The 23,155-nt window shown below is 35.6% G+C and overlaps 1 protein-coding gene across 1 annotated transcript in view; it reads left to right on the top strand.

Annotated features, from left to right (window-relative positions):
• Nucleotides 1–23,155, top strand: part of GRID2 (glutamate ionotropic receptor delta type subunit 2) — a 1,404,204-nt gene that overhangs the window by 1,270,082 nt on the left and 110,967 nt on the right. The window contains exon 14 of the mRNA XM_035004503.1: nt 20,188–20,354. Within this exon, the coding sequence (XP_034860394.1) occupies nt 20,188–20,354 (167 nt within the window). The remainder of the gene's footprint in view (nt 1–20,187; nt 20,355–23,155) is intronic.

The raw sequence follows: 23,155 nt of genomic DNA, 5'->3' as shown, positions 1-23,155 counted from the left end.
TTAATTAAACAACAACAAAGTTTAGGCATATAAGGCCTCCCAAAGTCAACTATTTTTTTTTTAAAGATTTTATTTATTTATTTGACAGAGACAGACACAGCGAGAGAGGGAACACAAGCAGGGGGAGTGGGAGAGGGAGAAGCAGGCTTCCCGCCAAGCAGAGAGCCCAATGCGGGGCTCGATCCCAGGACCCTGGGATCATGACCTGAGCTGAAGGCAGACGCTTAACGACTGAGCCACCCAGGCGCCCCAACTATTTTTTTTAACAAATGAAATAGTAATCCACTTTATTGAACCTCTTCTTATGTAATAGGAACTAATTTATGTATTTCTGCTTGGCTGTCACTTGAAGTAAACATTTCTATTTGGTTTCTGTGTGTTTCCATCTTGAAAATCTACAGCTCTAAAACATCATGATGAATGTTTTCTGATCTTGTTGATAGGGAAACAGGATGCAAGAAACTCACTAGCTTCTCCAAGGAAGCATTAGGAGTCAATATATTTTAAGCTTAAGTATAAGATCGTTTTGCCTGACTCACCCATAGAATGAATTTTAATGCTCACTTGCTCACTTGTGATTTCTCTTTCCTAGGAAGGAACTTCCTGTAATTCCTTCACAGCTATCTTCATTGTTCATCATCCTTATGAAAGCAGTCACTCTAGCAGATCTATCACACAGCCCAGCAATCCCAAGACACTCTTCATTGTCTATCCTCCTTTGGCTTCCAGATTTCTTAGCTTGTAGGTTCCGCTGCTTCTTCCACTGTTTTGAACCCAAATATGCACTTCTGCTTCAGTGAAAGTCCTTGCATAGGTACTTATTTTTTACAACCATATTTTAGTCACTTAGTTCTTGTTATATTCTGTGTTTTGAACCTAAATTTCAATCTCCTGCATTTCAGTATATTTTTGCCACTTTCCCTCCAAAGAGAGACATCTCTGGATCAAAATATAAACTGTTGCATTGGAAGCTTTCTAGTAGTTAGCCCAGACTAATGGACTAAAACCTATTCCTTATTAATACCGATAGAAAAGACTAAAAAGCATGGACAGTTAACTGTGAAGAGACAATGGGTTATTACATGCCAAATACATTCTCTTGTATGACCTGCCTGACAACTATCGGAGTTAGGGATTATCATCAACTCTATGGAAACTGAAGCTCATCAAAGTTATCAGAGTCCAATGAGAGGGATATCTGGTTTCACATTTTCTGCCCAGGTGGTCTGACTCTAGACTCCATTTTCTTAGATACCAAACAATATTACTTATTGTTATAGCTTCCACTCCACATAAATTATTCTGCAACTTTATGAAATTATTTAATCCTTACCAGCTGCCATCTCTCCTTCTGTAACTCTCTCTTTCCCTCAGACACTTGTTCTTTTTCATCCTTCCTCCCTAATTCAACCTTTTTAATGTTTATTTTGCTCTGCTAAGCACAGAGGGATATTTTTCCTAAATTGCAGTCTCTAAGAGGTTTATAATTGGTTTCTTATTGAGAAAACAATAAATAATAGCCTTTCTCTCTTTTAAGTTGCTGCTTTGTTGTTTCTTTTCAACCAAATTTCTCCTGATTACTCTTGCTTATTCTCAAAGATCGAAGCATTTTTTCTTGTATGGGCATAATTATAATTATTGTTTATATTTGCATTTTAACATGGACTTTAAACATTTTTGCTGTTTCTACTAAAATGCATTCTCCTTGAAGGCAGGGTAATATTATGGACCTCTAGACACAAACTAAATCTATTTTCTGTCTTCTTTATCTTCTTTCATAGTTCCCTGGTTTTTTGTTTATGTCTTATTCAGACAAAATAATGCAGACTTGTGTGTTTGCATGCACATGTTTATGTTTAGAGAGAGATGCAGCAAACGCTGGATAAAATGTAGCTTCACAATGAGTATATATTTTATTTGTCTTTTTTATTTATAATTCCCTCAAGGTATAGAACAAGACTCACTCTAATCTGTCACTAAGTAACTCCAACCTTTTCTGATCATTTTCATTTCTCAATGACTACATATATAATGTTGACCAGAAAAATCATATACTGAGTTAAACATTGCTACAAAATCTTATTCCCAATTTAATTTCAGAATTTTCGTGATACTGTTTTTTTCACTTCTGATCTACCACCCTATAGAGTATTGTTACACAGTCCATGTTCAGCAAATGTTATTGGACTGGATTGAATGTGAATCACCTGCATCATTCTGTTTAATGGTTCAGCAGCTATTCCACAAGAGAACTCAACGGAAGCAGATCTGGAAAAGAAAAAATTTTAAAGCTCTGTCACTAATGGGCACTTGTACACATAAGGAGAGTTAAAAGTGTTTCACCTAAAATGTAGAGTTAGACCAGTCACTTCAGGTGCACTTCAGGTAAATAGATTACAAGTAAATTGCAGGCATTTCTTCAAGTGAAAAAAGCTTTTAGATGATTACATAAGTCTCATGAAACTAATTTATCATCATTGAAACTCCGTGTAATTTTCTCCTAAGTAAATTTCACTTCCAAATGCATCATTTAAGATTGTGACAAAATAATCCTATAACTATGGCTTCCATTTGCTTCCATCGATCTGCTGGGAAACAATATGATTACAGACATAAAAAAGAAAGTTATACTCCAATTCCAGTATTGGCTGAGTATCTTGTATCAGACTAGCCCTCTTACAAAGCAGGCAGAAACTGTAGACGATATGACCTTTGAAAGAAGGAGACTGAACAAGAAGAGATTCACATTTATATGGCTTTCTCCCTGAGCACTAAAGGCAGCTAAAACTCAAGAAAAAAGTTGCAGTTTTATAGGCTTGCAGTGTCATAAGATGGAGTTTAGGGCTGCCAAGACATCTGAAAATTAAGAGGGAATCCCAGAGAGAAGAGAGCCACAGAAGGAAGAACCACAAAATTTACATACAAAACAAACTGCCCTCAAATACTTGGTTGACCCTGACCTGTGTATGCACAGGGAAGAAACTAAGGAGAAGAGTAGAAACCTACAGCTAGAAGGCCAAAAAAGCTCATCATAAAGTAGCTGCCATACACCACATAGTAGACAAAGCTTGGAGTTTATGCCCTGCCAAATTAGAAGGGCTGGGTAAACGCATCTGGTATTCCATTTAAATCCCAGAGAAACCTTGCAGGATTAAAACTGTGTCTCAGGATAAAATACAATTTCCTTAAACAAAGAACGAGGTTGTTATGTTGGATTTTATATTGCTAAAATCAAAATAAAAAATATTTCTACTTGTCAAAGATAATATTAAGAGAAGGAAAAGGCAAACCATACAGATATATCTGACCTTGTATCTCAATATATGAAAACCTCCTAAAATCGATAGTAAAAAGACAACACAATAAACATTAGCAAAAGCCTGGAACAGTCACTTCACAAAAGAAGATATACACATTTCCAATAAACACATGAAAATATGCTTAATTAACATTGTTAATCTTCAGGAAAATGTAAATGAAAACCATAATGATTTACATTTCACATCCACTAGGATAGCTACAATTAAAAAGACTAACACCACCAAATGCTGGCAAGAATGCAAAGCAAATGAACTTGCAGATATTGGAGTATAAATTGTGTAGAGACCACTTTGAAAATCTTACTAAGCTAAACATATACCTAGCCCATCCCCCAGCAGTTCCAATTAAATTCTAAGTATTTACCCAGGAGAGATGAAAACTGTCATCCATAAAAGACATATAATCATGTTTACATCAGCTTTATTTGTAATAGCTCCAAGCAGGAAGCAATCCAAATATCCAACAACAGGGGAATAGGAAAACAAATTACGATCTCTTCAGCCCACAATATTACAAGAAATAATCAAAGAAAGAACTATTGATCACAAACCAATATGGATGTATCTCAAAAGCATTGTATTGTTGAAAAGAATCCAGAGACAGAAGAGTACGACTATTTGGTTTTATTTGCATGAATTTCAAGAACTGACAAAACTAATCTATTATGATGATAGAAATCTAAATCGTGGTGAAGTTTGACTGAAAGGAAGGGGCGCCTGGGAGACTCAGTGGATTCACTGGTTGGCTCTTGATTTCAGCTCAGGTCATGCTCTCTGGGTCCTGGGATGGAGCCCCATGCCGGGCTCTGCATTCAGCAGGGAGTCTGCTTGAGGATTCTTTCTCTCTCTCTCCCTCTCCTCCTGCCCCTCCCCCCATTCGTGTGCATTCTCTCTCTCTCTCTAAAATAAATAAATAAATCTTTAAAAAAATGTTTATTTAAAGAGGGCAAGGAAAATTTCTAGGGTGGTGGAAATGTTCTGTATCTTAATTGGGGTAGTAGATTCACAAATGTACTTTTTAATCAAAACTTACTGAATTAGCCATTTAAGATTTGTGCTTTTCATGATATGTAAATTTTATGTCAATAAAAATGTTACAGGTGGTTGTGTCAAGGTATTTGGATTGGATTTGGGTTAAATATAGCATGATTATGATTTGGATTGGATTGAATGATTTGGATTAAATCTAGCATAGCCAGATTATAAGAATTAAAAACAGAGAATGTAGCTACTCTAGGAATTTCCTGACTCAGCACCCCACACACACATCATTCTATCGTCATACTATCATACCATAGAAATGTGGGTATCCTGGATCATGTCCCATTTTCATGCATTTTTCCTCATTCCTATTCCTTAGGCCTATTTCTTTCCTCATTCTTCACCCTTTTCATAAATTGGGAACTGCTCCAAAAACTGAATATTTTTGGCCATTTTTAGCTAAGACATCCTTGTAACACCAATCCCCAGTGCTGAATTGTTTTTACATGCTGGTAGTTTCCAAAAGTTCATCTACAAGAAAGAACAGTAATTGAATCTGTACAAGATTAAACCAACCAAAACATGAGCTTTGTCTGTATTTTTGAGGCTTCAGTGAAACTTCAAAAGTATTTCTTATAAAATGCTTCCTGGGATTCTGTTTCATTTCTGACCAAGATTTTTGCTCTTCCTTTGTTTACCTGCCTGTAAACCTTTATGATGATAATTTTTTCATCAAGCCACTTTAGGGAATTTTATCCAAATTGATGTAAAAGCTAACTCTCCAGCTTCTCTGAAAAAACTCCTCTATTCTTTTATAAGTAACCAAATTATTATGAACAGGCCTGTTATATTACAGCTTTATTTTCTCACTGCTGGCCCAAGAAGTTGGTGTGATACTGAATTGTGACAACTGATCACCATATAAATTCCTTTTTAATGCTCTTCTGTAATGTGTAATAGACTGTGAACTACCATCATCTTGAAATGTCATCATGTTTCCACAACATGACAAAGTAATAATGTGAAAATGCTGAATTTAGTAATTTAAACTCTGCCATGAACAGTGAGTGATATCACCAACACCAAGTCTTAATCTAAGAGTTAGTTTACTCATTTTCCACTTCATTTTATAAGAAAATCTTCCCATTTTGTTTTTAAGGAGGACTGTGACATTACACAAGCCTTTTTAGTATTAAGCAATAGCCAAGTGCTGAATTTTTCCCTTAACTGTCATATAAATGTTCCTTCCTGAAGCAACTAATTCAGTTAAGTATTGTCTGTACAGTGAGTCTACAAAAAAATCTCTGCCCTCAAGTTGCTTTTGGTGTAATTGGGAATCATAATACATAATATGAAAGAGTTAAGTAGAAATCAGAGGTCATCTATGGTTATATGCCAAAATGGCTGTTTCTCTAATGATTCTAGAAGGATACAAAGTCATACTCCTTCATAGAAGCAAATACCTTCTAATTACTGATGTCATTATTGCAGCCACTAGCCATATGACTAGCCATATGGTTATTTACATGTAAGTGGATTAAAATTAAATAAAATTTAAAATTAAGTCTCTCAGTCACACTAGCCACAATTCAAGTGCTCAGTGGCCATATGTGGTTAGCATGACTACCATATTGGACAATAGAGATGTAGAACACTGCCAATATTTCAAAATATTCTATTGAACAGTGATGTCTGAGTCATTCCTATACTTGATGAGTCTGGAGTTATACACTTCACAGAAGATGGTGTAATGTAATAATGTTACCTTACTTACATACCTTTAGCCTGAGAGAACACTATGATCTGTTTTTGTATGGCAGAAATATTGAGCTGTGACAACTTTCTGTCCTTAAATGGTCCTTCTCATCAGTGTTGAAGAATTGGAATATAGTAATTATTGAATGAATAAGAAGTTGAAAGTATGGTGGTCTCATAATAAGAAGTATGTATCAGGTACCTGCTCCTGATAATATTGAACCCTAGGCTAGGCATAGGTGAGGCAATGGGACTTGGATGAGGAGGCAGTCCCAGCCTGCCAGGAGTTTCCAGTTACATGGGCTTGAGCAAAATAAAGAGGCAAGTACAAACCAGTGCACTAAAGTGCTGTTATAGGAGTACATACAAGGTGTAATGAGGTATATAGGAGGGGACATAACCTAAGGCTGGAGGTCAAGGAGAACTTCCAGGAATAAGTGACATCTAAATCAATCCCAACTCTGAGAGGATTAGTACCAGTTAAAGCAGTTAGGACAGAGTAAGACTGAAAGAAAAGAGTGGATAGGAAACATTCTTAGCAAAAGAAAATGAGTATCAAAGAACCAAGGGCAAGAAAGCATATAAGCCATTTAAGAAACTATAAGCATCAGAAATAAGAACTAAAGCACAAAAAGTGAACCCAATTGGAGATAAAGTTGACTTCTTATGAAAGTTGGGATGCACATTTTAGGATTTATTATGTTTTACAATATAGTTTCAAAAGTAAACTGTCTACCTAATATACTTTCAGAATATGTGCACACATACCAATTAAAAGCATGGTTTGGGAAGGAAAGTGTAGACAGATAATTGGCAAGACCTAGCAATTATAGCAAATGCATATTGGATTTCTTCCAAACCTCTGCCATTATCATTTCGTATTAACATATAGTTCTGACCTTTTATCAACATATTGTTTAGTTTAAAGTTAAGTGTATGTCCATGGCTCTCCCAGCACGAATAGAAATAAGTCAGTTATTAAAGCAAACGGATTGGAGTATTTAATTATGAATACCCTAGTATTTATAAACTTATAAATCATCATAGGTTTCAAAAGCTAATATTTTACTATATATGTTAATGATGCCATTTAAAAATTCTAAACATAAAATAAAAATATTCAGGGGTTTTTTTTCAGTATTTTTTATTGGATACCTAAAAATGGTAAACTTAACTATATGTAAATTAGATCTCAATAAACCTGTCTTAAAAAAAACTTATTACACATTTACACATGTATGTAATTTTCATAAAAGTATAAATGTAACTACACATGCCATTTTTAGAGCCTTAGGTTTCCTTTTACTTTTCAGCTTGGCTTTCTCCCATTCCTCTCTCCTCCTCTACCTCCACTCATATTTTTCTACCCTTGACAGATAACCAACAGGCTATATTGTATTCTTTCATATTTTGCTCCAAACACTTCTAATAATATAATAATATGTATACACATAGTCCCACATAGTTATGTAATTTGGGAGTCATTGTTGATTTTTAAAATGAGATTACATTATAAATAATTTCTGCACTTTGCTTTTTTTCATTCTGCAAGTGCATCATAGAAATCCTTTCATGAGGGGTGCTTCGGTGGCTCGGTCAGTTGGGTGACAGACTCTTGATTTTGGCTCAGGTCATGACCTCAGGGTTGTAAAACTGAGCCCCATGTCGGGCTCCACGCCCAGCACAGAGTCTGCTTGAGATTCTCTCTCTCCCTCGGCCTCTGCTTGCTCTTGCTCTCCCTATACAACTTACCTCAGGCCACACCCTTTTCTAAGCACTTTGTATGTTATTATTCACTGAATACTCAACTTTGGAGCAGGACCTCTTATTAATTTTCAATTTACATGCTCAGACTGAAGCTGAGAGGCCGTGTAACATTCTTTAAATAAATAAATAAATAAATAAATAATTTTTTTTTTTTAAGATTTTATTTATTTCTTTGACAGAGAGAGACACAGCGAGAGAGGGAACACAAGCAGGGGGAGTGGGAGAGGGAGAAGCAGGCCTCCCGCGGAGCAGGGAGCCCAGTGCGGGGCTCCATCCCAGGACCCTGGGATCATGCCCTGAGCTGAAGGCAGACGCTTAACGACTGAGCCACCCAGGCGCCCCTAAAATATTTTAAAAAAAAAGAAATCCTTCCACGATATCTTGTATTGCTCTAATAGATTCCTCTTAATGTTTCCATCATGTTTCGTGACGGGAATGCATCATCGTTCTCCGATTAATGAACATTACCGCTATTTTTAGTTTAGTGCCACAATAAACAGGGACACACTGAAAATCCTTGTACCTTAATCTAAAATTTTTATTTCTCTTGGATATATTCCTGGGAATGGAATTCCTGGGCCAAAGTCATCTATTTTTTTTAATTTGAACAGATGTTACTTTTGAAAAAAGCCATGACATTTTCTCATTTCCACTAGTAATGTGTAAGAATACACTTTTCAATGCCTCTCCACCAGCAATATATGTTAAGTGTTTTCAGACCAATAGATATAAAGTCATAGCCTACTGTTATTTTATTTTGTATTCTCCTAATCACTAATGAGTTTGGGTATTTTGCATATGCTTGTTGGACATGTCTCTTTGTTCTATTTAGAATTTCTTCTTCAGATGCTTTATCTATTTTTCTTTTGCATCCTCTATTCTTTAGAAACTAGAGGACGCTTAATTAGAGAAGCACCTGTATATTTATAAATATTAACTCTTTGCCCACTGCGTTCCAACTTTTTCTTTTTTGTAAATCTATTGGTCTTCACTTTGTACATGTATCTTTTGCCATACAAAGGTATATTAAAATGTTTTATGTAAAAAATATCTGCTTTACATATATATTTTCTGGATTTCATGTGTTGGTTAAAAAGTCCTTCCTTACATATATTACATATGCTCCCCTAGTTTTTCTTGCAGGTCTTTTACTATTTTATTTTGAACTATTTAGTTAAACTGGAAATTATTTTGGGAGGAGTTAGAAAAAGATTTGATTTTATTTTCTCACAGATAGCTAATTACTCCAACAACATTTACTAATATATTGACCAACTTTTTAGAGAGACAACACCAAAAACATATAATAATATATATGTAATAAATAATTATATACATGCATTATTACTTTAACATAAAAACGTGAAACTAGACCTTTACTTGGAATTATGTATTATTCTGTATTATTCATTTCTTATTAAAAAATGCTATTGTTTAAACAAAACAATAGGACTAGTTAATGGTCAAATAGTAATAACTGTATTATATACTATATTTTATATATATTTATATACCACTATCGTGGTATTAATTAAATAATATGTGTGATAAAATATAACAATATTTTAATAAGGTGTCTTTTTGTCCCCTGACAAAGCAGTTATTTTACTCTTTTTGAATTCTTAGATATTTAAATTTTAGACTATATTTAAGACACATAAGGGTAAGACTTTTCAAAAGGGAAACAAATACAAAAATACTAATTAAACATAAGTAGATTTAAACATATAATTAAACATTAAGTATACTTAATAACAACAATAGCACATTTCTTTCCATCCCATAACACCATATAATAATTTTACTCTTTCTGTTTCCCTTTCCAATGATACTTCTCTGAATTGCCTGCAACCTTCAGGACAGCCTTCTTTTAAATATAGTTAAACATAAGTTTCACTTTGACTGCAACTCTGCCCATATTACACTGATTCTGGTGTCATTCCAATGTGATGACATCAAGCTAAATATGCCCTTAACAAAAATGTTTGAGCACGAAATACTTACGAACTTATTTATTGGCAATAGCCGGTGTGTTAACTTGTAGGAATTAGGTTCTAGCTTCCCATACACGTTGATTCTACAAGATTGCTTTGAAAAGACCAGCTTTTTGTCAATCATAACTTTTGCATCTATAAATCTATCAGATAGACTAAAGATGTCTGAGATGTCCACCATTTTTAAACACTCTGAAGCACACAGGATGTCGTGCTAGGTTAAAGTCCTGTTTCTTTGCAAAATGATTTTAAAGCACAGAGGTAATTTGAATATGTGAAATCAATGCTGAATTCCAGAAGTTACAGTTTTAATAAAGAGATTGAGAAAATCCTGTCTAACTTGGCTGCCTTTTCTGTTTCCTGGTGACTTTCTTTTTTTTATTATTATTCTAAAGTAATCTCATTTCAAAAAATGTGTCATGGGCGCCTGGGTGGCTCAGTCGGTTAAGCGACTGCCTTCGGCTCAGGTCATGATCCTGGAGTCCCCGGATCGAGTCCCGCATCGGGCTCCCTGCTCAGCTGGGGGCCTGCTTTCCCCTCTGCCCTCTCGTGCTCTCTGTTTTTCATTCTCTCTCAAATAAATAAATAAAATCTTAAAAATAAATAAATAAATAAATAAATAAAAATTTAAAAAAAAAAAGTGTCATTTTTCCCCTGAGTTTTTGTCATAATCTACACATAAAATGGAACAACTCAGGTGCAGTCAGTTCATCTTTTTCTAGGCACCCTATGGTTTCTTTAAAAAATACCCGGTTTTGAAACAAATATATAAATTTCTGTTTTACTATAATCTTTTGCTTCATTGTTATCGTCAATCTATTTCCAAATTAGAGAAGAACATTCTTCTTGTTTCCCACTTTGGGAAAATGTGATTTTATGGCAGTCCAACATTGGAAAAAATAACAGTCATCTTGTAGGCATATGTCTAAGAAGGCCATCTCCTTCCATTTCTATTAAGTAAACTCTCACAAATGCTTGTCACATTTTGACAAAACTGAAAAGTGATCAAAATTTTAAATAATGAAAGCTTCACTATCCCAGGTAAGCAAATCATACCCCTTTCTGTTATATACAAGGTATACAGAATATTTTGCAGATAAGATCTTTTAATTTTCTTTGATAAGAAGTTCAGCTATTGAATGAAATTGGACAAAATTTACATTTGCAATATCTGCAGAATATGCAGATAGATGATTTAAAGTCTCTATATTGGGACAAATTATCAGTCGACTTTTGTTTTATGCTTTATGCAGTTTTATTAAAATCTTCGTAGAAATTAAGAAAATGATTTGACACTACATTTTTTTTAATTTAAATTCAATTAGCCAACATATAGTACGTCATTAGTTTCAGATGTAGAGTTCAGTAATCCTCAGTGGCATATAACACTCAGTTCTCATCACTACACCTGCCCTCCTTAATGCCCGTCACCCAGTTACCCCCCCATCTCCCCTACAGCAACCCTCAGTTTCTTTCCCATAGTTAAGAGTCTCTCATGTCACTACATTTTTTAAATCAAAATATCTAAGACTTAAGGTGATCGTTTTTTGTCATTGCCATTGTGGGACACCTGACTTTACTGTAGAAAACACGATCATTCAGGTAAATTCTGAAAGAATCAGCTAGCTGTACACTGTAAAGGATCAACTCATCTGTTAACAAAATTTCCTCTTTTTGTTTACCACAGCACATTTTATTTGAAACCTCAGAATCAAAACCACAATGAGATACCACCTTACACCAGTTAGAATGGCAAATATTAACAAGGCAGAAAACAGCAAGTGTTGGTGAGGATGCAGAGAAAAAGGAACCCTCTTACACTATTGGTGGGAATGCATGCTGGTACAGCCACTCTGGAAAACAGTATGCAGGTTCCTCAAGACGTTAAAAATAGACCTACCTTACGACCCAACAATTGCACTACTAGATATTTACCCCAATGATACGATGTAGTGAAAAGAACGGGTACATACACCCCAATGTTCATAGCAGCAATATCCACAATAGCCAAACTGTGGAAAGAGCCGAAATGCCCTTCAACAGATGAATGGATAAAGAAGATGTGGTTCATATATACAATGGAATATTACTCAAGCATCAGAAAGGATGAATACCCACCATTTGCATCGATATGGATGGAACTGGAGGGGATTATGCTAAGTGAAATAAGTCAAGCAAAGAAAGACAATTATCATATGGTTTTACTCATATGGGGAACATAAGGAATAGCAAGAAGGACTACAGGGGAAGGGAGGGAAAACTGAACGGGAAGAAATCAGAGAGGGAGACAAACCATGAGAGACTCTGGACTCCGGGAACCAAACTGAGGGTTACAGAAGGGAGGGGGTTGGGGGGATGGGTTAACTGGGTGATGGGTATTAAGGAGGGCACGTGTGGTGATGAGCACTGGTGTTATACACAACTAATGAATCATTGAACACTACATCAAAAACTAATGATGTACTATATGCTGGCTAATTGAACATAATAAATAAACAAATAAGTATATAAATAAATAAGTATATAAATAAATAAATAAATAAATAAGAGAATAATTTTAAAAAGGAAAAAAAGAAAGAAAAAAGAAACCTCAGAATCAGGAAATCTAGCTTTACTCCATTTCAGAGAGCTACGAGGGGAACAATATGATAATGTGTGTTTGTTCAGTGTGGTATGCCCAGACTAATTTAGCTGCTGCTACCTTCAACTGAGCATTGGTGCCTTTTGGGAGACACAAAAACTTTCGATCAATTTAGAAGTATTACTTGTCTCAGGCCCAACTTGTAAGATTCAGTCTCTGTTATATGCTTTATCATTTCCTTTTCTATCATACTCAATTCCAAATTCTTTTCTGCATATTATGCAGGATGCTGTTTTTGTTATTTACCTCACTAATCCAGTTATTTGTGTCCTTCCATCTGTAATAAAAAACACAGTAATTTAGCTTTTTTTTTTTCATAGATGTTTGGCTCATGCTGGTATTAGTATTATAATCATTCTCATTTTCATCATCTGAACTCTTGGAAAAAAATGATCTCAGTATTCACAATGTTAAAAATTAAATTAGTATCATCTTGATGTCAAGAATAACAGTCAATCCACAGGCAAAGGGCTGTTAACAATCGTGATTACAGCACACTTAAGTTGCGCACTTACATCTCAGCACTTGCAATGATACAACAATGGATGGTTGATTATAGTGAACAGCAAGTCACAATTGCCAGCATGCGTGGTCAGGGGAGAAATACTGATGGCAACTGCAGAAGGCAGATAAGCCATGTCATATTCACCTACTACAAAAATTGTCACTTTCAGCCCCTATCTTTCAAGCTGTGGTATGGATTTTGTACCCCACCATCACCAACAACCTTCTGTACCCATGGCCAAACACCTGGACTTTTTCCTCCCAGGAAGTCCCCTTTGACATAGAGCTTCCGGTGCTACAACTGGGACCTCCCAGCCCACCTGGGACAGTTGTCATCCTAGTCTTTCCATTTGAGCCTGTGGGACATATGAGCATTTTCTCCTTCACTTTATCTGGTCAATTTTTTGGTTGAGAAATTGAGGTAGGTTTGTCATTTGTAGCCACATAGATCTTTTTAGATTCACAATTGAATCTGCTTAAGTACTCTGTTTATTTATTTTTTTTCAATTAGAATCTTACTAATACCACAATGCTATTTTCCCAGAATATGTTCTACTTGTTCTGATTCATCTTTCCCTCTCTAAGTGTGGCACTTACTATATGGGTTGTCATTTTTCTTTGTCAGTTCATGGAGACTCAAGTCTGATTGTTGGATTATCCTAGGGATTGTCAGTCTTGCTACAGAAGTTGAAATGTCCTCTCTCCTTGTGGGCCAATAGTATAGAAAAAAGTGATTCACACATCTCCCTCTTGAGGAACCTGGAAGAAACTGGGGCTCTCCAGTCTCTTGGTCTTTCCCAAGCTCCATGAGGGGACATCTGGGTCCACCTATTCAATTCCTTCCTGGTCAATTTAAAGACAAGAGAACAGCTATATTCATGGGTACAAGTATCTAAGGAAGGAGGGCAGGAAGATTTGAGATCCAAATTGTGAAAAAACAAGCATTCCCCCAAACTTGGTTCCTTCATTGGCTGTCCTGGAGGTTCGACTGTTTTTTTTCAGGGACTCACCCTCCCTGAAGGAGAGATTTACCGGGTTTTTTTCCCACACAGAATTGTCCAGAACTCCAGGCCTTGCTAGCCTTCTGTTTTCTAGACCCTAGCAGCCATTGTTTCAAGAGAGTTTTCAAAGGAGGGTAAGGCAGCTGTGTTCAGTTTTTCACATTCCCAGAATGCTTTAATAAACTTTAAAAAATTAGTATTCCAATAGTGTCAAAAAAGAGAGGTAAAGATAAAATTTAGAGGTAGATATACTGCTTCTTTTCTAGGTTAAAAAAAGATATTTTATAAATAGCTGATATTTACTTTAAAAATATTCCTCTCTTCCTTGTGAAAATTTGTGTCCTGTGATGACTATCTTGGTGCACAAATTCAAATTTCAAAATAATAGCAGGTAAAATATGGTAGGCCAACAATTAAGGCAGCAGTAAACAAAGCCATATATATTTTAAAAGTCAGTCTTAAGCACTAAAGTATGGACTTGAGCATGGTTTATTTTGCTGGATAAATTCAGAAGAATTGATGAATGATGCTAAATTATTAATGTGTTCAAAGTGGGAGAGGCCACCACCTAGAACCATATGTCATAAATATTAAAGCCATCCCATCTTAAGGACTTATGTGGGCAATGAATTATAAGGACCACTATAGATCGATTCTGGGTTAATCATGACTCTTTGTGCCTGTAATTCACAAGCACTTTATCCCCTACTGACCATTAGTTTAAATTGTAAAGAAGTTAGCGCTCGGTGTGCAAAGTTAGAATTTATTTCTCCCACATTATTCTCAGGCCTTTTGGGTTTTATTTGGTGAGCAAAAATAATAAATTTCCACACTGCAGCCTTTACTTTAATTTTACTTTGCTTTGGTTTTAATCCTGAAAACCTGAAGCACTTAGATAACAATGGTTACAAAATCAGCAGGCTTCAGGGGTCCAAAATCATATAAACCAGATATTCATTCATCCCAATGATTTTTTTTTTTGAGTTGAAAGAAATTTTATTTGTTTTCTTCCAAATTTTTATTTAAATTCCAGTTAGTTAACATACACGGTAATAATTAATTTCAGGTGTAGGATTTAGTGATTCATCACATACGTACAACACCCAGTGCTCGTCACAAGTGCACTTAATGCCTTATATACCCATCACCCATTTAACCCATCCCCTCACCCACCTCCCCTCCAGCAACCCTCAGTTTGTTCTCTATAGTAAGAGTCTGTTTTATGGTTTGCTTCTCTTTTTTCCCCCTATGTTCATCTGTTTTGTTTCTTAAATTCCACATATGAGTTTTCGAAAGCCTATGGTATTTGTCTTTCTCTGGCTGACTTATTTCACTTAGCATTATACTCCCTAGCTCCATCCATGTCGTTGCAAATGGCAAGATTTTGTTCTTTTTTATGGCTGAGTAATAAGCAACCTGTTTTTTAAAAGCTTAACTTCTATTTATTTTAATAGTGTGATCACATAGCATTAAAGAAGTTGCATTCTTTTCTTGGCTCTTGCTTTATACTATGTTGTATTATTTTTATTATATAAATATTATTTTTCAAACTAGATAGAATATGCCTTGAAGGCAAGGGCTACCATATCTCACACATTTTTATATTCCTATAGCAAGTGTCTCTCAGAAATTGGTTGTTAATGTAGTGAAAAAAGCCTAGAAGATGACCTTGAGCTCAAGTTTCAAATCTACCACTAGTCATTGGTGTGACTTAGAACAAGTTCTATTACCAGATCTGTGAGTTAGGTATCATAATATCAGCTGCCTCATAGTGTTGTAAAGAACAAATAAACTTATGTGTAAAGGGCATTTTTTAAGGATGGAAAAAATGCTTTATAAATGTTAACTATTATCACGAGGAAGAAATGGAGGATAGAGGGAGGATATTCTTTCTTCAGTGAAGAGATATCTCATCTTACACTTCAGTTTAAATGTCATCTTTCCATAATTGTCCCACTGGTTTTTTTTTTAGTAAAAAAAGGATCATCATTGATGTATCTCTGTAGCTATAGATTTTGAAGTGAGCTTTTAAGTAATTTGCTAAATTAAAGGTTTGTGTGAGAAAGAATATGGCTTCCCAATTAAAACCAAAGTCCTTGGGATAACAGGTAATAAAAGTCTATTTGCTTTTGGTGTGGGCTTCTGCAATTTTTTCAGAAGATAGCTGCCTAATGAATTGAAAAGAAAAGTGCTTTTAGCATTAGGTCATGATAGAGGTGTCAGAACAGGGGTATTCAAGACAAGAGGATTCTACAGAGGAAAGGAAATATGACATACTCCATAACATGGTGAGGAATACAGATGCAGGTTTGGAAAATACATTTTCCCATCCTTCGCTTACTTGGCAAGAAATGCAAATATTTAAGAAAATAACATTGAATGTTTATAATTCTTCAGCTGAGATGGAAAATTGCAGGAAACTAGAAGGTTAAAAGAGTGAGCATGAACAAAAAAAAATGGTTTCCAAAGAGTTTCCATGTTTAATCAGGCACTAAAGATAAGTAATGTTAATATTTGGGGTTTTCTTGTACAACTATTTCAGTTACCAGAATGTTTAAGCAGACTGTCCTTATTCCCCCAATGAAAATTAAGTTTCCCTTTCTTTAAACCACTTTAACATTTTAAGCTTTTTGTGTGCTTTATGTTATAGCAAGTAGTACTTGACTTATCTTCACTACTGAGTTGTAAGCAGCTTGAGGCAGGAGCCCAAGTCTTACCTTTATATTCCTTACAGATCCCTTTAGGATCTTCAAATTAATGCATAATGATTGTGAGTAAAACAGAATTCAAAGAAAGATTCCTGTAATAATATTGTGGAAATGAAACAAAGCCTTATGTTATCTCAGCAATGAGAAATCCATCAAGGTTACTGGCATCTCAGCTCTATTATAAGGACACAGGTGTTAAACATGAGTAGCCACCATCATCCATTAATCACCACAGCATTCTGGTATCTCTATTTTAGAAAGCAGAGATTGATAATATTGGAGTTAGATGCCATTTTGGATTCTTTTCCCTTTCTCATAAATGGGGCCTGGAATATGATGACATAAAGCTTCCAGATGTACTTTCACCCTCTGTTTAACCTGCAATGAAACACTCAGTTGGCATGGAATCCACTGTTAATAAGTCAATGGCCCACAATGTAGCTGCTTATCCAAACATGACTTCAAGAGCAAAGACTAGTTAAAATTTTTAAGTAATATCCATCACCTAGTCAGATGGATTGAAAATTCCAAACCTTCAATTGTTATTCTCTTGGAAAGTGACTTTAGGTTTTGTTGATGAGTATTTTCTAGATAGTTTTAACCTAATAGTTAAAAACCACCCAAAGGACAATGATTGTATGTTTTAATAGTTGGGGGAAAAAAAAAAAAAACAGGGATATTTTTAAAAGCTAAATAGTTTGGGTTACTATGCAACATTTCATTGGTATTGCTACAGGCTATAATCATAGTCTTTTAATGGTTCCCCTTTTGAAAATGAATTCATAATGCTTTGTAACATTAGAATTATTAGAAACTTGTATATAATGGCAATGATAATGTTAATATACATTTAAATAGAGCTTTATGGTTCACAAAGCAGTAACAGCAATGCTAGAACACTTTTCTAACAGCAAAGCAATATGTCCCCAACTGGGGAAGTCCCTTGAGTGTTATAAAGAAGTCCAAGGGGATCCAGGAGGCCATCGTGGCTGTTTGAAAGAAGAGAATAGCAAAAATCAAAGTAGGTTTTTAGAGGAGGCTTCAGGGTCACTGCTATCTCTCTGTTACTATAGGTTTATACCCAGGAGGCTAAAAGTAAATATGAAAGTTGGTGATTAAGGGTAACAGAATATGCCACCCCAAAATATGCTACTTTGGAATATTGATGATTTTGAGCTGAAAGCACTTGAAAAACAGCAAATGCAGGGAGAAGCTTTCTCTAAACAACCCTTGTTTACCTAAACATAAATCCTTTAAAAGGAACTCAAGTGTCATAAATGCCCTCCCTGGGAGTGTCATCAACAGGGAATGACTCTCATCACAGAAGAGACTAGAAGTGAGCACCACATCCAGACAAATTTTGTCACAAAACATCACACCTCTCATGTATTCTACCAAAGGCCATTCATCTTTCATAAATATGATTTACTCTCCCCTAAGAGGCCTACTTCCCCTCCCCCTTTTCCAAATTAGATGGCTTTTAATCCTGAATTCTAAAGCCACCTCTTTGAGCTATTCGTTTTTCCCAGGGTATCTCCCATGCCTACATGAGGTATACATGTTGATAAAAATTTTACATATAAATACTGATAGTTAGAGGAAGTAGTATCAGCAGCATGAGGGATTAGGAGGTCCTCTCAAAGAAACAACAGTTTGGCAGCCATCCATGCACAAAATACCTTTGTGAGAACTTTGGGATCCTAGTTGTGAAATCCTGGCAGAGTCTAAGACTGAATAAGAATGCTTTCAAGAAGCGCACCTGGGTGGCGACTCTTGATTTCAGCTCAGGTCATGATCTCAGGGTCTTGAAATCAAGCCCCACATTGGGCTCCACACTGGGCATGGAGCCTACTTAAGATTCTCTCTCTGTCTCTCTCTCTCCTTCTACACCTCCCTGTCCCCCCTTAAAAAAATAAGAAAAATAAAAATTAAAATAAGAATGCTTTTAAGAGGCAGGGCTATATGTCAGCGCTTGGTCAACCAACTGTTGTCCTGTCTGCATTCCTGAAAGCAGCCTATCCCCTGAGGACTTGACTCCAGTACTATAAAGGTACAAGACAAAGATGCTCATTCTCACCACTTCCATTCAACATAATACTAGAAGTCCCAACCAGAGCAATTAGACAGGAAAAAGAAATAAAAATATCCACATCAGAAAGGAAGAAGTCAAATTATCTCTATTTGCAGATGATAAGATCATATGTTAGAAAATCTTAAAGACGAAACATAAAAAAAGCCTGTTGGAACTAATAAATGAACTCAGTAAAGTTGCAGAATACAAAATCAGCATACAAAAATCAGTGGCATTTCTATACACAAACAATGAACTCTCTGAAAAGGAATTTTTCTCTTTCCCTTCATCAGATTTACCAGGAAATTAATTTCCCTCAAATAAATAAATAAATAAACTAGCTAACTAACTGAATATTTGATTTAATTATTAGTTCTGTTTATTTTTATGAATTCATTAAATTCTATATTTATATATAATATTTTTTTAAGATTTATTAATTTGAGAGGGAGAGAGCAGGTGCACACGTGAGTGGAGGGAGGGGCAGAGGGAGAGAATCCCCAAGCAGACTTCCCACTGATCAGGGAGTCCCATGCAGGCCTAGAACTTATGATCCATGAGATTACAACCTGAGCCAAAACCAAGAATTGGGCACTCAACTGACCAGGCCACCTAGGAGCCCCTATATAACATTTTTTAAATTAATTTTATTAAGATTGTGTTTTATTTTTGATACATTTGTAATTTAGGGGGGGAAAAGTCACACTTATAAATAAAAGATAATCACTAAAAAGTAAACAACTCGGAACAAATTTATTGATTGTATAATTATTTGTTCCTCATTGCAATGTCCACCAAAGGGGTTTCATCTAAGTCCAGCTGCAAAATTGCCATAGACCACACTTGGCAACAAATTACCTTAGAATAACATAAATTAGGAAATACATCTTGCCAGCAGGGCAGTGTTGATTATTTTTCTTCAGTGTGACTTGGACTTGCAGCATTCATTTGGAGCATAGGTCACATGCAAGGAGATCGTACCTTATATGGGGTGGGTACAAAAGCCTACCTGGCTTAGAAGCCTAGTGACCGAAAGGAGCCAGTATCTCTTGTAACAACTTCAAAAATGTAACTTCCAAGTCCCCAAAGAGAGAGCGCCAATTACAGGAATGACTGCACTCAGAGAAGCTCAAAGACATGGCTTCTTCCCATACATTTATTGTTCTCCCAGTCCGGTGACATTTACTACTCAAGGGTCATTTTACCATAAGCTATGTTGCCTGGAAACATACTTAACATTCTAACTTTATCACATTTCCAGGAGAACAGAGCTGTAAATTAACCAAAAGCCAAAATCTGATTCAGAATAGGTATTTAGAAACATAAGTCCTATGATGTTTTACCCAATTAAATAGACACAAATGTAGTATGTTTTATCCTATCTGTATAACTTAAAATTCCAAACTCAAATCCTATTTTCTTCTTGTGTTCTCCATTTTTCACAGGTAAAATATGGAAATTATGCTTTTGTATGGGACGCAGCCGTATTGGAATATGTGGCTATCAATGACCCGGATTGTTCATTTTACACCATTGGGAACACTGTTGCTGATCGGGGATATGGAATTGCACTGCAACATGGAAGTCCTTACAGGGATGTTTTTTCACAAAGGTAAGGTTTGTGTGTGCGCCAAGTAAAGAAAGACAAAAAAACAGAAAAAATCTACTTGGTTACACATGTAGTTTTATTACATTTTGTTTTCTTTATTTGGAAAAGCATAGTAAACAACAATAAAAGGTAGTTATAAATGTTATTTAGTAAGACATGCATTTCCTAAAGCATGTAGTAAGATATTATTTTTTCATAAAAAGGGAAAAATATTGCTGCATAGAACTGGTTTTACTCTTTAAAAGTTGATATACAAAAGGAAGTAGTATGTTAATAATTTCTTTAGAACTTAATTAGTTTACTCTCTGAATTTTAAATATCATAGAGTTGGCAAAATTAGTTCCTTTCAAGAACACCAAAGCATAAAATAAACTTCAGGACCAAGTCAAAGTTCTGATGTACTGAGGCACATAATGACAGGGATGTTTCCATCTGAATTTTGCAAAGGAAAAGGATAAGAATTTTAGAGTCCCTATGCGGCGTCAAAGTACATGAGACTTTGTCATGGAATTAAGGGGATGGTTTTATTAAGAAATTATACCTATCCTCAAATTAGAATTTTCTTATATAAGTTTTTTAAGAAAAAAGATTTTGAAATGTATACGTTAGATGAACAATGTATATGAAAGGCTTGGGCCTGCGAGGCACTCCCGAAGATCACTGCATTTCATTCTATCTACTACCAAACAAGTGTGGGCCTAAGGGAGAGCTGTATCTTTCAGGTAGAGTATATTTCACTTGACACTGATAGTGCATGTTGTTTATTTTCTAGATATTTTTCTACCTATTTTCTAAAAGCCAATGCCAGACCAAGAGGGCAATACCAGGTAATACTAAGGCCCCAAATTTCAAACTATTTGAGTTGCATTCCTCCAAATTTTAGGATAGCAAAAAGCCAGATATTTTGTGTTAAACAAAACAAAAACAAAAACAAAAAACAAAAAACTAAGTCAGCAGTCTAGAATTTATGTTAAAACTCTTCCATTAGCTAACAAAAAAAATCTAGGCCTCTCTCCTTATCTACAAAGCAGAAGTTAGATTAACCCCAAGGTCTTACATAAGTCAGCCTTTCTCTGTAGCAAACAACCCCAAAGCATCAGTGACTTTTTTGCATTCGTGAAACGTAGGGCTGTGATTTGGCGGAATTGTGCAGCAAGCTGCAGGTCACCTGCAGGTCTTCCTGGGCCACTTCTCATTCCAGCGCCAGGCTGGAAAAGTGGCCCTATCTGAGACAAGCTGTTTTCATGGCAATGAGAAGTTGCAGAAGGGGCTGCCAGAAACCTGCAGTATTTCCTGTGCTTCTTGCATGGATGTGGCATATGTCACATCTGCTTACAAACCACTAACCAAAGAGTCTCATGGTCAAGCCCAAATCGATGGGGTGAGGAACTGTACTTCACATAAAGGGAAGAAGAAAGTAAATTATTTTGAACAATAATACAATCTACCAGTGGTCCCTTGGGGCTCTAAAAAAATCTAAAACTGACAAAAATGAAAGAAGCATAAATTGGGAAGTAAAATATTAAGGTATAAATAATGATTAATCAATCAAAACACACTTTTTGATGGGTAGATTCTAAGGGGAACAAACTGGAAAATCAGTTATGCCATAGAGAATTTACCTGGAAGACACTTGCAGTCTCGTTGGAGATACATGGCCCACACATGTGAAACAATGAACAATATAGACATTTCTATAAATGTGTGCTGACATTTATATATGTACAGTATTAGTATGGCTTATTTATATTGCATTAAATTGTGTAGTTGAGATATTGAAAGAATTGAATACTATATGGAATAAAGAGTTAATCAAAGGAAACATGAATGAAAGCTCCCCAGAGAAGGTGAGCCCTGAATTTGACCTTGAAGGATTAGTAGAGAACAGTTAGACTGAAAGGAAAAAATAGATAATTCTTGGAGAAATGATGAAGACAACAGAAGTAGGAGAAAGCACAATATGTTGAAGAGCAACAAGGGTGGCAAGTTAATTTGAAAGGAAATTTGAAGTTTGGAAGTCATATTGTAGGCCACAAGCAGCTATGAAACCTATTGTCCATTCTGGAGCCCAGGAGTAAAATGGAGAAGACAGTTCTTAAGGGAGGGTTAATCTAGCTTTGAGATGAAGATTGACAAAGACTAGAGCAAACCTGGAAGCATGAGACAAGGAAGGCCGAGTTCAGAACTGGGCAACGGGGAAGGAGGAAGAAGGAACAAATAGAGGAGATATTTCTAGGCAAAGAGGCACACCATTGTTTTCATTAACTCAGAAGTGAGGGTGGAAAGCATAACAGAATGAAGGGGAAGCCAAGGTTTATGGAGAAAGACCAGCAGAAAAGTCTAATGGATACTGAACATGAACCATGTTGTTGAAAAAAGGATTATTTATTCCTTAGTTGTGGTTAATTGGGTTTTTCTTCACTACAAATTTTTGTTTGTTTGTTTCCAGACGTGATTTCTAGAATTTTATGCAAAAGAAGAAGCTAATAAAATCAATACACAGACATAATAGCGATTAAAGAAATATTTAATAAATCACACTAAGTGTTCTGTTTCTCATCATCCCTGTGGTGATTTAGCTAAGAGAGATTGTAATTCTGAGAAAGTCCACTCCAGTGAACTGCTGAAAAATAATATTAAACATTGAGCATTATTTTTCCTTTTATTTGCATTATGGATATAGACAATTTAAAATTGTCCCTTTCTGTAGAGTTCCTTAATAAGGACATCTATATCCTGGTTCCCTGGACATCTGGAAGAAGAGAGATCCAGGAAAGAAACGTGCTCTAGCAATTGTTGATATG

This window comes from Mirounga leonina, unplaced genomic scaffold (genome assembly GCF_011800145.1).
Source record: "Mirounga leonina isolate KUSES-001 unplaced genomic scaffold, KU_Mleo_1.0 Mir_129, whole genome shotgun sequence".
NCBI lineage: Eukaryota > Metazoa > Chordata > Mammalia > Carnivora > Phocidae > Mirounga > Mirounga leonina.
This window is presented reverse-complemented; position numbering and strand designations above follow the sequence as displayed.